Source organism: Odontesthes bonariensis, chromosome 7, assembly GCF_027942865.1.
Source record: "Odontesthes bonariensis isolate fOdoBon6 chromosome 7, fOdoBon6.hap1, whole genome shotgun sequence".
In the NCBI taxonomy this organism is placed as follows: domain Eukaryota; kingdom Metazoa; phylum Chordata; class Actinopteri; order Atheriniformes; family Atherinopsidae; genus Odontesthes; species Odontesthes bonariensis.
This window is the reverse complement of record NC_134512.1, coordinates 29,571,028-29,584,791: the sequence shown is the minus strand read 5'-3', so window position 1 is coordinate 29,584,791 and position 13,764 is coordinate 29,571,028. Positions and strand designations below refer to the sequence as shown.

General features: G+C 43.5%; 1 protein-coding gene across 2 annotated transcripts in view; it reads right to left on the bottom strand.

The window, feature by feature from the left end:
• The window catches only part of lrrk2 (leucine-rich repeat kinase 2), a 35,775-nt gene that overhangs the window by 17,931 nt on the left and 4,080 nt on the right, over positions 1-13,764 (bottom strand). For both annotated transcript variants that reach the window (XM_075470498.1, XM_075470499.1), the window contains exons 6-20: positions 12,455-12,589; positions 10,365-10,496; positions 9,883-10,002; positions 8,038-8,198; positions 7,854-7,933; positions 7,660-7,766; positions 7,296-7,425; positions 6,790-6,914; positions 4,574-4,701; positions 3,898-4,042; positions 3,289-3,428; positions 1,806-1,931; positions 1,313-1,483; positions 416-680; positions 77-265 (exon numbers count right to left, since the gene is read on the bottom strand). In XM_075470498.1, the coding sequence (XP_075326613.1) occupies positions 77-265; positions 416-680; positions 1,313-1,483; positions 1,806-1,931; positions 3,289-3,428; positions 3,898-4,042; positions 4,574-4,701; positions 6,790-6,914; positions 7,296-7,425; positions 7,660-7,766; positions 7,854-7,933; positions 8,038-8,198; positions 9,883-10,002; positions 10,365-10,496; positions 12,455-12,589 (2,154 nt within the window). The remainder of the gene's footprint in view (positions 1-76; positions 266-415; positions 681-1,312; positions 1,484-1,805; positions 1,932-3,288; positions 3,429-3,897; positions 4,043-4,573; positions 4,702-6,789; positions 6,915-7,295; positions 7,426-7,659; positions 7,767-7,853; positions 7,934-8,037; positions 8,199-9,882; positions 10,003-10,364; positions 10,497-12,454; positions 12,590-13,764) is intronic.

Below are 13,764 nucleotides of genomic sequence, written 5' to 3'. Positions count from 1 at the left end.
GTAAGTATTTTTCTGTTCTATACTATTCTATAACTATCGGACATCTATGAGGGTTACGGCATCTCCAACTCTTTACCGTCGCTCTCCATGTCGTCATTGGTAAACAAGCAGTCCTCCACCGAGACGACGCTGAAGCTGGAGTCGTCGCTCTCGTCAGAGATGTAGCCAGAGGTAAGACACTGGTCGGACATTGGTCTGGAAAAACAGCTGATGCTCTTGGACCTCTGGAAAGACTGAATGTACCTCGCCAAACTCATACCTTTACCTTGAAAAGAGAAAACAAACACCAGTTCGGAGCTTTTTCTTTTTCAACAAACAAATTGGGCGGTCGTAAAATAATAAAGAATAAAATAAAATCCTTAGTCCACAGCTTCAGTTTGCCCGTTTTGTCTAAGAGGCAGCAAATCCTGCTTACTGTTGCTGTATCGTACGCTGTAACTTCTGCCTCTTTCGGCCAGCAGGGGGCTCAGCCAGGCAGCGTCCAGGCGGCCCAGCCTGAAGCCGCCCAGGCAGAGAGCGCTGTTGTTCAGGTCCAGACCGAGACGGCCGAGCAGCTGAATGACTGCGTGCCCGTCGCCCCTCTTCACACTCACAGCCAGAGCCCTGCGGACGTGCTGCTCGTGGGCGCCGCGGCTGAGCAGGAGTTCCACCAGCTCCAGAGGTCCACCTTTCTCACACACCTGGAAATTCATCAGCAGTTTTATTTGTTCAGAAGCTTTGCTACCACATTGCAACCCCATAAAGGATGCCAACTTTCCTCTACTCGAAGCAAACCTTTTACAATCTCAGACCGAATCTGAGAAAAGTGAGAAAAGAAAATGTGAAGTTTCCCCTTAATAAATGACTAACTGTTTGACAACCATTGTGTCTTTACTGAACAATTCCCCAGTATTAAAAAAACTCAAATTTAATACTAATCAACCGTTGGGATGGATGCATGTTTCTCATTATGATGCATCAGATAAGCTTTCCTTTTAAGGACACTTTTTAATGATTTACTGAGGAGTCTGTGTCCATTCTTGCTTAATACAAAATGTCAGCTGCCCAGCAGCCAGTGGTCATCATTGTCTGATTCTCCCCTTCATGATGCGCCGTACATCGGCAACCACTGCCTTATTAGGGTCAGCAGAGTTTAGCTTTCTTTTCAATTTGAAGCTAATGGAAATTAGTATCTTACATATGTGAAGACAAACTTAATATGTAAGCACCAAAGTGTCGGATCAACCGACATTGGCATTCTATACTATCAGCAAGTCCAAACAGGGTACTAATGTCCTTCAATTTCCCTGGTTTCGACACCGTAACCTCTCACCTGGTAAATGAGAGACTCATTTTTTGTCTTCCTGTTGATATCGGCGCCCATCTCGATCAGGCACTCGGCCATCGTCGTATCTCCATCCATGCAGGCTTTTTCCAGCATTCTGTAGTGTAGCTCGGAATCGCACCACATCTTGGACAGAGCCAGGCACATCGACTTCCGTAGCTGACGGACAGACGGACATTACAGAGGCCGCTGAGATTCTCCAAGAACATCAACATCAGCAGACCAGTGGCTTACATGAACTTTCTCAATAATCTTTAGGAAAGTCTAGAATGCCTCCCACACTCCTGTACTGTTTGTCTGGGAGTTTAAAGTGCTGCCCGTGTTTTTACAGAACCACGTAGTAGATTCTGGAGGCGCATTCTTTTTGGAGGACAGCTGGAAATAGTCCTCAGCAAAACTGGGGTTCTTGAAGAGTTTATCACGTTCGTCTTAGCACGCTGCAACAGAAACATTTGGAGGTGAAAACGGAGCTCGAACTCACTAAGCCGACGCTCTGATCGGTCTCCTCTCGGAGCTGATGGAAGATGTGTCTGTCGAAGTCTTCTCTCTGCAGTTCAGCAGCTGCCCCCGAGCAGGCGTCCAGCATCCTGAGCGCCACCTGAAAACACTGCGGGACACACAAGACAGAACGAGGCAAAGAATCGTAATCGATACCATCCAGAGACCTCACGTCAGGTTCATCCACGGTATGCCGCAGATTAAAAGAAAAAAAAATCAACACATTTGCCTCAAAGGGCTTTTCAGTCTCTACTCCACAGCGTCCTCTTATTCTTAGAACTCATAGGCTTGTCTTTACAAACACATTTCCTGGAAAGTTTTGAAATTTTCTTCAATCTGCCGTTTTTCATTCTTTTGCAAATTGAATATATAGATATGAATCCTAAGACTGAGCGTCTTTAACTTCCTTGTATTTAGAAAATATTAATAACCTCAAATTTAGGGATAAGGATAATTAATTGTTGCGGTTTTTCAGAGGAATCTGTGGCAATTCTTGCTTAATACGAGATTTCAGCTGCCCAGCAGTCTGTGCTTGTGGTCTGCTTCCCCTCTTCACGATGCTCCGTACCATTTCGACGGGAGACAGATCTGGACAGCAGCGAGCCTGTCCAGCACGCGCACTCTGTGTTCATGAAGACACGCTGGGAGTTGAGCCCGAAGAGGTCCGGCCTTGTCCTGTTGAAATAACCTCGACTTCACATTCGCCTCTGCATCCTGATTTTCCACCTTTCTCTGATAAAAGTCTATGGCATCAAATAATTTGAATTTTTGGCGCTAACCAGAAGTCAGTTTTTTAAAATGTGGACTCATCCAACCACAGATCCCGTGTCCACTGTCTCTCTGTCCATCTGAGATTGAACCCGAAGATTCGCCTTCCTGGTGAAGGTACTCCTGAGCCCCATGGGGATTTTTTTGATCATGGTGGCCTGACAGCATGATAAAGCGCACATCCACCAGTAGTTTTCATGCTTTTCCTTTATCTTAAACACTGAGGTTTTTTTTCCCAGACCCCCTGAATCTTTACACACTGTAGATGTTCTGACTTGGTGAATCACTGACGGAGTTTGACACAAAGTGGTGAGCCGTAGCTCAGCTTTGCTTGCTTTCTTTTTATCATGGCATTTTAGAAAAAACTCTGGAAATGAGGTTTGTATTTGTGAAAAACTATGAAAAGCACTACAAATGAAAAAGAGTAGTGAGATTCAGATGCGATATGTTTTTCGTATAAGAGAAGCTTACATGAAAATCATTTCTATAGATTTTGGTGGAGAATTACACAGTTCGATCATCTGGCTCGTAATTCTTGATAAGCGGAGGCACAGATATTCACCATGTCATATCCTACGTTTCAAAGGAACGAGGGGGGAACTGTAACTGTAACACTTTTTCTGATGAAAAGAAAACATCTCAATTCATCTACGGCCTCGTTCTGGCAGATTTTAATCACAGCGAAACACTCGGCTCACCTTCAGCAGCATCTCGGAGTCCTCTCTGTACTGAATGAGAGAGGCGACCACAACGGAGGCCAGGACTGGCACGATCATCCTCGACAGCTTCTTTTTGGACACGAGGTAGTTGAGCAGGGTCAGACCCCAGTAGTGTATCTCTGCAGAAAACAGGGATGTCTTGAGCTTTTGAAGTTGTGAGTTCTTCTCGTACATTCCTACCGCTGAACATTCGAGTTTGAGCGTAGTTTTAGTCGATAAAATGCTTCATTTATCTTTTCGTAGGTTGTTCGAGGCATTATAAACAGATTTTTGTGAGATTAATGAAAGAAAAGATTAGTTCAGCAACTCCTTAAGTTACACCCCAATCACCAAATCTAATCAATACATTGATTCGAAAGGGTTGGAGAAAAAACAAGGGGATGTCTAATAACTTAAACAGTGCGCTATTCATGTAACTATTCCGTAGCCTTGGGCCCCCAGACCTCAGCATCATTGTCGGCATCTTATCGATTTGACTTGAGACGGGGGCATAGAATTAATGTTGTTACAGGCTGAGTTATGTCTCACTTTCCAACACTGATAAAATCGAATTTTGGTTCGTTTAGGCTGTGAATGACGAGTGTGTACCTCGTTCCTGTGGGAACATTTGTAGTGTATGCAGCACTGTGTCTATCGCCCCCTGCTGGCACAGCAGGTCCACTGCACCAGAGCAGTCGGCCAGAGTGGACAGCACCTTCAACCCACACCTCTGTAAGGTGGGGCTGCTGATGAACTGCAAGCACAAACAAAGAGATTTTTACCAACATTGAATAAGAAAGCAGGTGAAGTTAAGAAAAAAAAAAAAAAAACGTTAGTGGATATTTTACTTCCAAACTGACATATAATTATTAATTTATTTTTTTTCCCCCTTGGTTTCAACCCTTTCAGAGGTTTTCGGGACAAAGTGTACAAACAACCACGTGGGGGGAAAAAAGAATGTCATGACATTCATTCAAAACAGTACGTAAACCAGCTAATTCTTGGTGGAAATGTAATTACACCCCTTTCCACGTTCTGCTTGCAGAGAGACCTACTGTAAAACAGCTCTAATGAATGGAAGAGCTGTTGTTTGACTGAGAATTATATGTCCAGTGTATAAAGTGGCTAAATATCCGCACAGTGCTTCTTTTCTTTTAGTAAGGGGAAAAAAAAAAACTCAAACTCTACCATCACCCACTTCTATCTTATTGTATCAGCAGCCGAGATTTTAAATCAAATTAAAAAACAAAACAGAAAAAGATTTGGAGACATGATGTGTTCATACCCTGTTGAGAACCTCCAGGTAAAGAGTGTGAGCCCCTTCCACCACACACTGGTTTTTCAGCACTCTGAGCGACACGTCGGCCATGTCGGGATCTGCGACCGAGATGCCATGCTCCCTCAAACTCCTGTCTGGGAATTCCCACACACCGAGGGAAAAAAGCGGGGACAAAGAGGCGAGAAAACATGCACACAGACAAAACCGCTTTGTTGTGAATCGCTAATCGGATTAAGACTGTTACATCTGTGCTGCCGCTGGAAGCGAAGCACTCTGTAACCTTGTTTTCAAAGAAATCAGAAGAGAAAAAAGCAGCCACACTGAACCAGCTTCACATTCCTCTGCTGAATACGGAGAAGCGCAGTCAAAAATACAGCGAAACGCTGAGGGTGGTGTGCAGTTTGTCTTGCCATTTTCACATCAAATAAGAGTGTAAGGCTTTTCTCCTGAGACAATGCTGCATGTACACTTTTAAATAGCATTGCGTGCTATTTAAACCGTGCAGACTGAAGTGCAGACCGAGCAGTCCCCTGCTTCCGAGCAGTAAACACCGTAACAGGTGCAGCTGTCGGCAGGTGGCAATCACGGAGTTATATGAAGGTAGAGAAAATAGCGTCAAGCGATTGTGAGGTCTGTCTTTTTCTGGATGAACGATTTTGTGATACAAATGTATTACTCTTTTGAACGCATATTGTTTTGAGAAGCAAAACGCTTGATTTTTGTGGCCCTAGCCAAATAGCCGGACTACCTTCGTCAACGCCAAAACGAGGCTGGAACTCGGCTCACAGGACGCAGCAGGGGGTAAGAAAATGTTCATAAATGATATTGCTAATATGGGATGTCATACAGCTTCATGTCAAAAGAAGCGAACTATCCCTTTAAGAGTGTCCTAAACATGATGGCTACTCCCATCATGTTCTCCTACTACTCCCACTACTTATACTAACTTTTTAAGTTAGTATGTGAGTTTTAGTAAGCGAGAAGTTCCCGGATGCATGCTAGATTCGCCGAAATGTTGGGTATGCATCATGAGGTTACCACTCGTACTCAAACTACCCAAGATGCAACGTAACGTGACGTGGCCGATCGTCATTTCCTGTCAAAACGGCAGTTTCAAGCTAGCTACAACGAGGGTAGGTCACTTCCTGTTTTCAAAACAAAAGCACCAGTTGTATCGTAATGGCTTTCCCTATGATAAAAGGCAACGGATATTTTATTTTGTGAAAATAACCGGAAGTGCGTTGCTCACTACGGCTAGCATTAGTAGCGCCGAAATTGTCGGAACAAAATTGTAAATAGCCGGTATTTTGTCAGGTTTTCAACACCTTGGGGATCGAAACGACTACTTTCTCGCCTGAAAATGTTTCAAATGTTGCTAAAGTTTAGAGAGTTTAGAGCTTAAGCGAAATCAGCTTCAGGTCGGCTGATTTCGGCTCGGGCAGGAGCGAAATGCATTGTGGGTAAACGCTCTGCATACTGTCTGATCGAATGAGTATGCCGTATGCAGAATGGAAGTATGCAGTTTGCAAGTATGTAGTATGTAGTATGCGGTTTCAAACATAGCCGATGCCCTTAGGAAATTGGAACATTTCAACAAAGACCGGACACAGAACTTGAGAGATGCGTCTGGACCTTCAGTTGATCCATTTACTGTTCACTGAAGCCTCATCAGAAATGAGCTCCATGGAAGGGTGGCTGTCCATTGACTTTTTAAAGCTCATTAAAGTGGTGAAAAGTGTGTTTTAGCCCTACACGTGCCCCCTGTGTTTGCTCATGTTTCAAACAATCGCTGCACCTGTTTTTCTGACAACGCAGAAAGAAGTGCGAGGTGACTTTTGCACTGTTCTGAAACGGCTGTTTGCTGCCAGATGTTCCACTTTCTGCTTTGTGTTGTGTAATGCTCAGCATAAGGCAACTTCGTTACGACTCGCACAGCGGAAATACCACATGTCACATGTGCATCAACAACAGTAAGTTTACAGAGAATGAACGAAGGTCTGCGGGGCAGCAAACTTGATGATTAATTGCTGTGATTCTATCACTACATGTGTGTTATTTCACATTACACAGTTTTATGAATATGTGTCGGTACAAAACGTTTTTTATGCTCTCTTTTTCTGGAGCCAATCTTGATAAGTAGCATGAGTTGGCACTGGGGCCGTGCCTTCGCGCCACAGAAAGAAGTCTTACGGACTGCACTGAGAGAAGAGCCTTGAGCGTACCTGGCCAAAGGAAGACCAGGCTGGCCTGCAACGCCTCCAGTTGGACCTCCAGCTGGAAGTTGTGGACCTTCATGGTGCTGAGGATCTGACTCATGGCCATGCTCAACTCATCCAGACTTGCAGTCCTACAAGTACAGGGAGACTGGCTTCAGTAAAACATGAATTTCATCTAAAGCTGATCAGCCCTGAATATTAAGCACAAGATCTTGATGATGGTGTTCAGAAATGAATTTAAATAAATAAGTTTTTCAGAATTAGAATAGTTTATCAAACTTTATCGAAGATGTTTTGAATTACAAGAAAGGTTCCCAAATCCATCCTCCCGTTTTAACCAGTTTCATTGTCATGACTTTAATTTTCATTCGTAGGAATAAAACACGAATCGGCATGTGTAATTTCACGATACAATCTCGTGCTCTATGGCGACAGTTAAGATCAATCTTGATTTACAAATCTAGAGATTTAAAAAACCACTAGCGTAGAATGGAAACTGTGTTTGTTCCAACCTTCCCTGGAAGAGAAGCTTCAAGAGTTTGCAGGCGCTGATGGAAACGTCTGCTGAGGTCAGATGTCTCTTCATCATCTCCACCAGGTTAACATGAAGGCCGCTGGACAGCAACAAAGAGCTCATTTTACCTGCAAGCGAAGCAGACATTTTTCTGTCACAACTACGAACACCAATGATGATCCAGGAGTAATGCTTTTTATCTGGCCTTGGTTGGTATCATTTTCACTCGCGCTCTACAAATAAAGTCCATTACTGGGATTTTACTACATTTACATCAACGGGGAGGTTGAGTGAGAGGAAAGCCTTTCTATCGTAGCCATATCTAGCGCACCACGAGTCAACATGCACTGCTGAAGACTCACTGTTGTTTGTGATGAGTGTGCAGATGGCACTGGTAGCAGCTCTGAACACGCTGGGAGAGGACGAGTGCAGCAACAGGGCCGCCATCAACTGTCTGTGAACAGGAGTCCTGAAAGGCCAAGATCCGTCTCATGGATTAAACAGCGTTAGACGTGTGTGGACGATGCGTGCGACCCTTGGTCGCTCTGTTGCCTACCTTTCATCCTGCTCCTCCTCAGAAAGGCTCACTCGAGCTCCGTGCAGCAGCAGATTATGAATGGCCCAGCTTGCAGCTTCCTGAGGGAGCGGTGATTCACACAAATTGAAAACTTTTGACGTCTGAAACGGCACGGTGTAAAATATGCGTTCAGGCTCCGGGGGCCAGAAATGACTGGACTGACCTGAACGGCCGGCTCAGCAGCATGGAGCTCCAGGGCTGTGCAGCAGTCCTCCATCCAGCCCAGGCCCATGTCATCCACCTCCTCCTTTCCTCGGTTCTCTTCCTCCTCTCCTTCTTCCAGACCCTGCTGGGCCACCGCTTTGTTCTGCACGATGGTTGCGGCTGGCAGAAGGCGACAGCAGGGTGTCACTGCTGTGCTAAAAGTGTCTAATCTAACCTTCAGGCACGTCCGGCTTTTCAAGGTCATTTACCTCTTAGCTACTGACGGCATTTTAGAAAAATTCAAAGGTGACAAATAGAGGCAAACGTGTTGCGTGTGAGAAGCTTTTCCATCCATCTTGTTGTGTATATTACACATCACAGTGATCATCACAAGCTCCAAACAAGATTATTTGCCAGTCACAACACAGAGGCTCCTCATGTCTCCGCAGCCTGGCTGATCCGTCCTTTACTTCCAAGTAAAGGAGGACTTTTGGGCAAGATTATACTCGTAAGAATTTGATATATCACACACAGTCCTATGGAAGCCAGTTTCCGCCACTTAATAAAAAAGAACTTTAGAAATACTAAGTCAAAATTATGAGATAGCCTAAGTCAAAGGTTGTAAGTAAGTACAAATGACAAAATGAAATAGTGTTGATTTTAGTGTGTTAGGATGAGACATTAGATTAATGTTGTAGATAAACATGTGGCCATTTTCTGTTCTAAATCAAGTCTGAGTCTGGCAGGGCACCCACCAGAATTGATCACAGCATCCATAAAGTAGGCGTAGCCAGCAATGATTTTAGGGTCGTTGTTTGGTTTGTAAGTTTCCAGCCATATCAACTTTCTGGAAAATCCACCGATGCATCCACTGATTGCAACTCCATATGGTTTAAGCTTATCGTAGCCATCAATGTGCCAGACATAGTTTGAACCACAGCTGTGGTAAACACGCCTCTGCAGCCTGTTTCTTGACCTCAGATCGACACCTTCACCATCCAGTAACTGTAGTAATATTTGCACTGTTTCTCTGTCTGTCACAATTCCACATAACCAACATTTTTGGTGCCTCCACCTGTAGCCATGGCACTGACCAGATGTTTGCAGTTGCTGTTCAGTGAAAGTTGCCACCTCAGCCACATCAGTTTTGTTCTTTCTACGCCAGAGTTGCTTCTTGCTTAAAATCCTTTCAAGGGTGCGTTTGCCTAGTACAATCCCATGTGAATCAGCAAGCAAATGAAGCATTTTGTTTGCTGTAAAGCCACGTTTAAAGTAGTCCTCAATGTACTCACAATCCATTTCTGTGTCAATCTTCCCACACTAAAGAGCTGCTACTGGAACTGCTGTGTGAAAATAGCATCTCATAATTATGAGATACTATCTCATAATTTTGACTTAGTGTTTCTAAATTTCTTTTTATTATATGGCGGAAACGGGCTTCCGTACAGTCCCACATCACAAAAAAAAAAGAATTAAAAATATAGATATTTCTGTGGAAGACAGATTCGTTTTTAGGGGATTAATAGCTGCTAAAGTGGTACTTTAACAACTCAAAATCAAAATCTGTTTGGGGTAGTTTGTCTTCCACAGTAGCTTGTCACCAGAGCCATGATTTGCCATGACGACGAACACACGCGCACACACACACACACTGTAGAGATGAGAACAAAACGTCACAGCTGGTAATTCTAGTGACTGTAAAGAGAAGATGTGCTGTTTTTCAACCTTAATTTCACTCTTCTATGTGTAAGATCACGACTGTCTGTGTTGAAGTCGTGGTCAAGCTGTTGCTCTCGTGTCCCTACTCCCTCTGTGTGAGCATAAATAGACGAGTTAAAAATAGTTTGTGAGTGTGCGTCCTCACTAAGGTCAGCCAGGCAGGAAAGGGCGGCGGCCTGCAGCTCGGCGTTGTCGGGGAAAGTCTTGCAGGCTCTCACTGCGACCCTCTGGACGCCGTTAAGCACCAGGATGCTGTAGTAGCTCTCTGAAAGAAAGCAAACAAAAGACAAAAAGAGAGTCTGAGTACAACTAAAACCTCGGCTGACTTCTTCAATCTTAATTTGTCATCTGAAAAACAAATTAGTTTATCAGGATGATTCAAATCCAAGCACCACTGTGTCGACTTCGCAAACATTGTTATCGTCTCCAATTGTCAAGAAGTGGCTACACTTGAAAGCCATTCGCTGACGGTGCATCGCAATGTTCCCTTGAATCCATTTTACACTTGTTTCCCTTTTATATAACCCGCTGTATTGTTGGCTGAAGCAGAATTTTCTGACCTTTTTCATATGGAAAGAAACACAAAATAAGCACTTGCTATATGAGAACCGAGAGAAAGGGTCTAACCTGATGTTAACCTCCTGAACAGGCAGCAGCCCGTCTCCTGCAGCTCCTCCACCTCAGGGAAGGCGTCCATGGCAGCGATGACCACGCTGTAACACCGAGTGCCTCCCGACATCAGAACCTCCACGTTACTGGCTGAAGAGGAAAAGGATGTTGAACTCAAAGGTGCACGCTCAATTTGCTCGATTTTGCTGGTAAAAAGAAATACACAAACAAACAGCGCAGGGCAAATGTCTAAAGCCACCCCTCGTTTCTTCCAAGGAGCCTCCCCTTGGGCTTGGGCGTTATCTAGGCTTAGAATTTAGTGGTGTGTCCACACATAACAGACAATTTAGCAAAGCACCGATTCATTTGCAGCAATTTAAATCTTATTTTCAGGCACTTTGTTTTCAGCAGTAAATAAGCATAATTTGTTCCCACTTCTTTAGCTGCACCTACGAAAAAATGCTAAAAGATAACGCAGTTTGACAGACATAAAAAAGTGGGTTATTTTCCACCAACAAGGTGATTCCAAAAGAGCTATTTGCTAAAAACTTGACACATGTGCAGTGAGCATGGTGCTCCTGAGACACTGGGGAAAAAAATGCAGCAAGGACACCGACAAAGACCAGAGAGATGCGTCTGGGCCTTCAGTTGATCCATCAACTGAAGGGCCAGAAATGGGCTGCATGGAAGGGTGGCTGTCAAGAAGCCATCTTTAAGGAAGGGAAACGGGGAGAAAATACTGAGCTATGCCAAATGACACAAGAAGTGGACTGAAAATCAGTGGCAACAGGTCTTATGGAGGGATGAATCCTCCCCAGAGCCCGGACCTCAACATTACTGAAGCAGTGTGGGATCATCTTGACAGAGAACAGAACGAAAGGCAGCTGACATCCAAAGAAGAGCTTTGGAAAGTCCTTCAAGAAGCCTGGAGAACTATTCCTGGAGACTACTTTAAGAAATGACAACAAAGCTTGTCTAAGAGGGTTCAGGCTGTGTTGAAGAATGAAGGTGGTCACTCCAAATATTGACTTTCAAGCTTAATGTTTGAACTGTACAACATTTTTTAGGGCAATATGTAAAGAAATAAAGGGTGGCTCAAGACTTTTGCTCGGTACTTTACAGTTTGAATAGCACGTACGAATCAATCGTCACTCACAAAGACACTTAAGCAACAGAGATAAAAATGAGAAAAGCAGGTCAGAAAAGGAGCTTGGAACACGTCCCCCATGACCGTGCTAAATCCCACATCCGTGAAGGACACAGGCGTTACACTGGAACAAATGGTCATGACTGAAACTTTTTCATATCCACTTCTACACTTTTTTTTCATAGCCAGTTCCACTTCTTGTCCGGAAATCATCCAACTAATTAGGACTTATATAGAAAAATATATGGCCAAGCTAGTTTGGCCTGTTAATTTCATTCATGTTGAGCTAAAAAAGGAAAAGATGTATTATACTGGTGAGTATGACAGGTGACCAGACACTAGCAGCTCCAGTGCTTTATATACAAAGTAATATGGAATGCTGCCATCAAAAAGTAAGACAAACTCACACAGAGACACAATTATGTAGCCCTTCTGATAAAAGAATTCAGATTTTCTGTTTTCTAATAACTTATCTGAGGTTTAAAGAAATAAAAACAGGCACGCTTTCATGGAAATGTCGGATTACGTCGTTCCAGTTACCGTGTGACTAACTTAGGTGGATAGATGATGCTTAACATACAGTATTCGCAGATGTTGCTGTGTTCCGCATCTTGAGGGAATTTCCATGAAAACTTGACTTTTTTCTTTCTTCCAGCTTTGATGCTATCCTAGATTTGTTGTTCTAATGAGGCTGCGAGACTTCATCCATGATTCATGGCATATGGTGTAATCGGATTTACATCAAGACACCTAAAAGGCATGACGGTGCCATTACTGCCGGTTTGCTGGTGTAGTTTAAAAACTGACCATCGAAGCTGAACCTTTCATCATGTGATGACTGTGTGTAGCACTTTAAGTCGAAGCAAAGAGAGCAAAGTGGAGTGAAAAAAGAGAGATTTTTCAGGAAAGAAACCGTGTTTATAGGGGTGCTTCACATCGCTGCAGTGTTTTCAGGACTTACTGGTGCTAGCCAGAGGAAGCAGAACTTTCAAAGCCTGCAGGAGTAGCTCTAGGCTGTCTGGAAAGCTCTGCAAAGCCAAAAGAACCACACCATGGTCCTGGTTCTCCACAAACTCCACCAGATGGTCGTCGCTTACTGCAAACACAGAAACAAGACAGATAAAAGCATCTATGGAAAGAGTTAAATGCCGAACAAAAGCTAAAATGATCCTATGCTATGTTTCATTCCATCATACCCCTGCTCAGGTAATGCTGAACAAGAAAACTTCCTTTAACCAAATCCCTGCAACGTCACCGACACATACAGCACTCTGCAAACATCCCAACCCTCTGAAATATCTGTTTTACCCCTGCTGTAGTCATTTTAGCACCAAAAGCTCACTTTCATAATTCCACAGCTAAGCTAGCCAAACCAATGTTAGCTTAGCTTGCTGATTTTTCTTTTTATGTTAGCAATATATTGCTGTCCTAAATATATTAGTATGATCAGTTTCTTCCCATCCGCTACTAGCCTTATCAACAACGCCCGGAGCCCCCCTTGACACTGACTCCCTCCCTCACTCCTTCCAGACCCACAAGCTACATTAACGTAGCATCTTCAGACCTTCTGCGTTACATTAACGCATAGTCTCTATTTATTTGGGACCACTTCATCCTGTTGTATATCTGCACATTTATAGTATTTATAGCATTCAGCTTGCACTACAGCTCCTTATTTTTTGAGATTCTATATATCTAGATTCTGTAAATATATCTATATTGTCTGCACCAACTACACCAAGTCAAATTCCTTGTAAGTGCAAACCTACTTGGCAATAAACTTGATTCTGATTCTGAATATCATTATTTCTCTTACCTCTCGTCAACAATATCTAATACAAGTTTTCCGAGCACTCACTCTCTGTTTGTTTTTTTAGTTTGGATGGTCGGGAATCTTACTTATTGTAGACCAACATGGCCGAATACCTTGTGGAGTCCACCTCACAGGGAACTACTGGGAAATCGGAATGCGCCCATAATTACAAACATTACCTGGCCAAGCAGCTTAAGATAGCATGCAAAATATGAGCAACTTGTACTTTGAGAGCCAACGACGTGCACATCAACATGGTAGCTGCAGGAATGTCACCGATTCAAGTGTTATCAGCATTTTCTCTGCTCTGAGACGGCTGAATCTGAGTTGAGCTTAGGATTAGATGTTGAGTTAAATGTGGAGTTAAAAGTGTATTTTCTTGTAAAACAAAGCCTGAATGTTTTCCACAGGTCATCAGAAGTATTGGCATGTCAGAGTAGCAGAAATCAAATCATTAA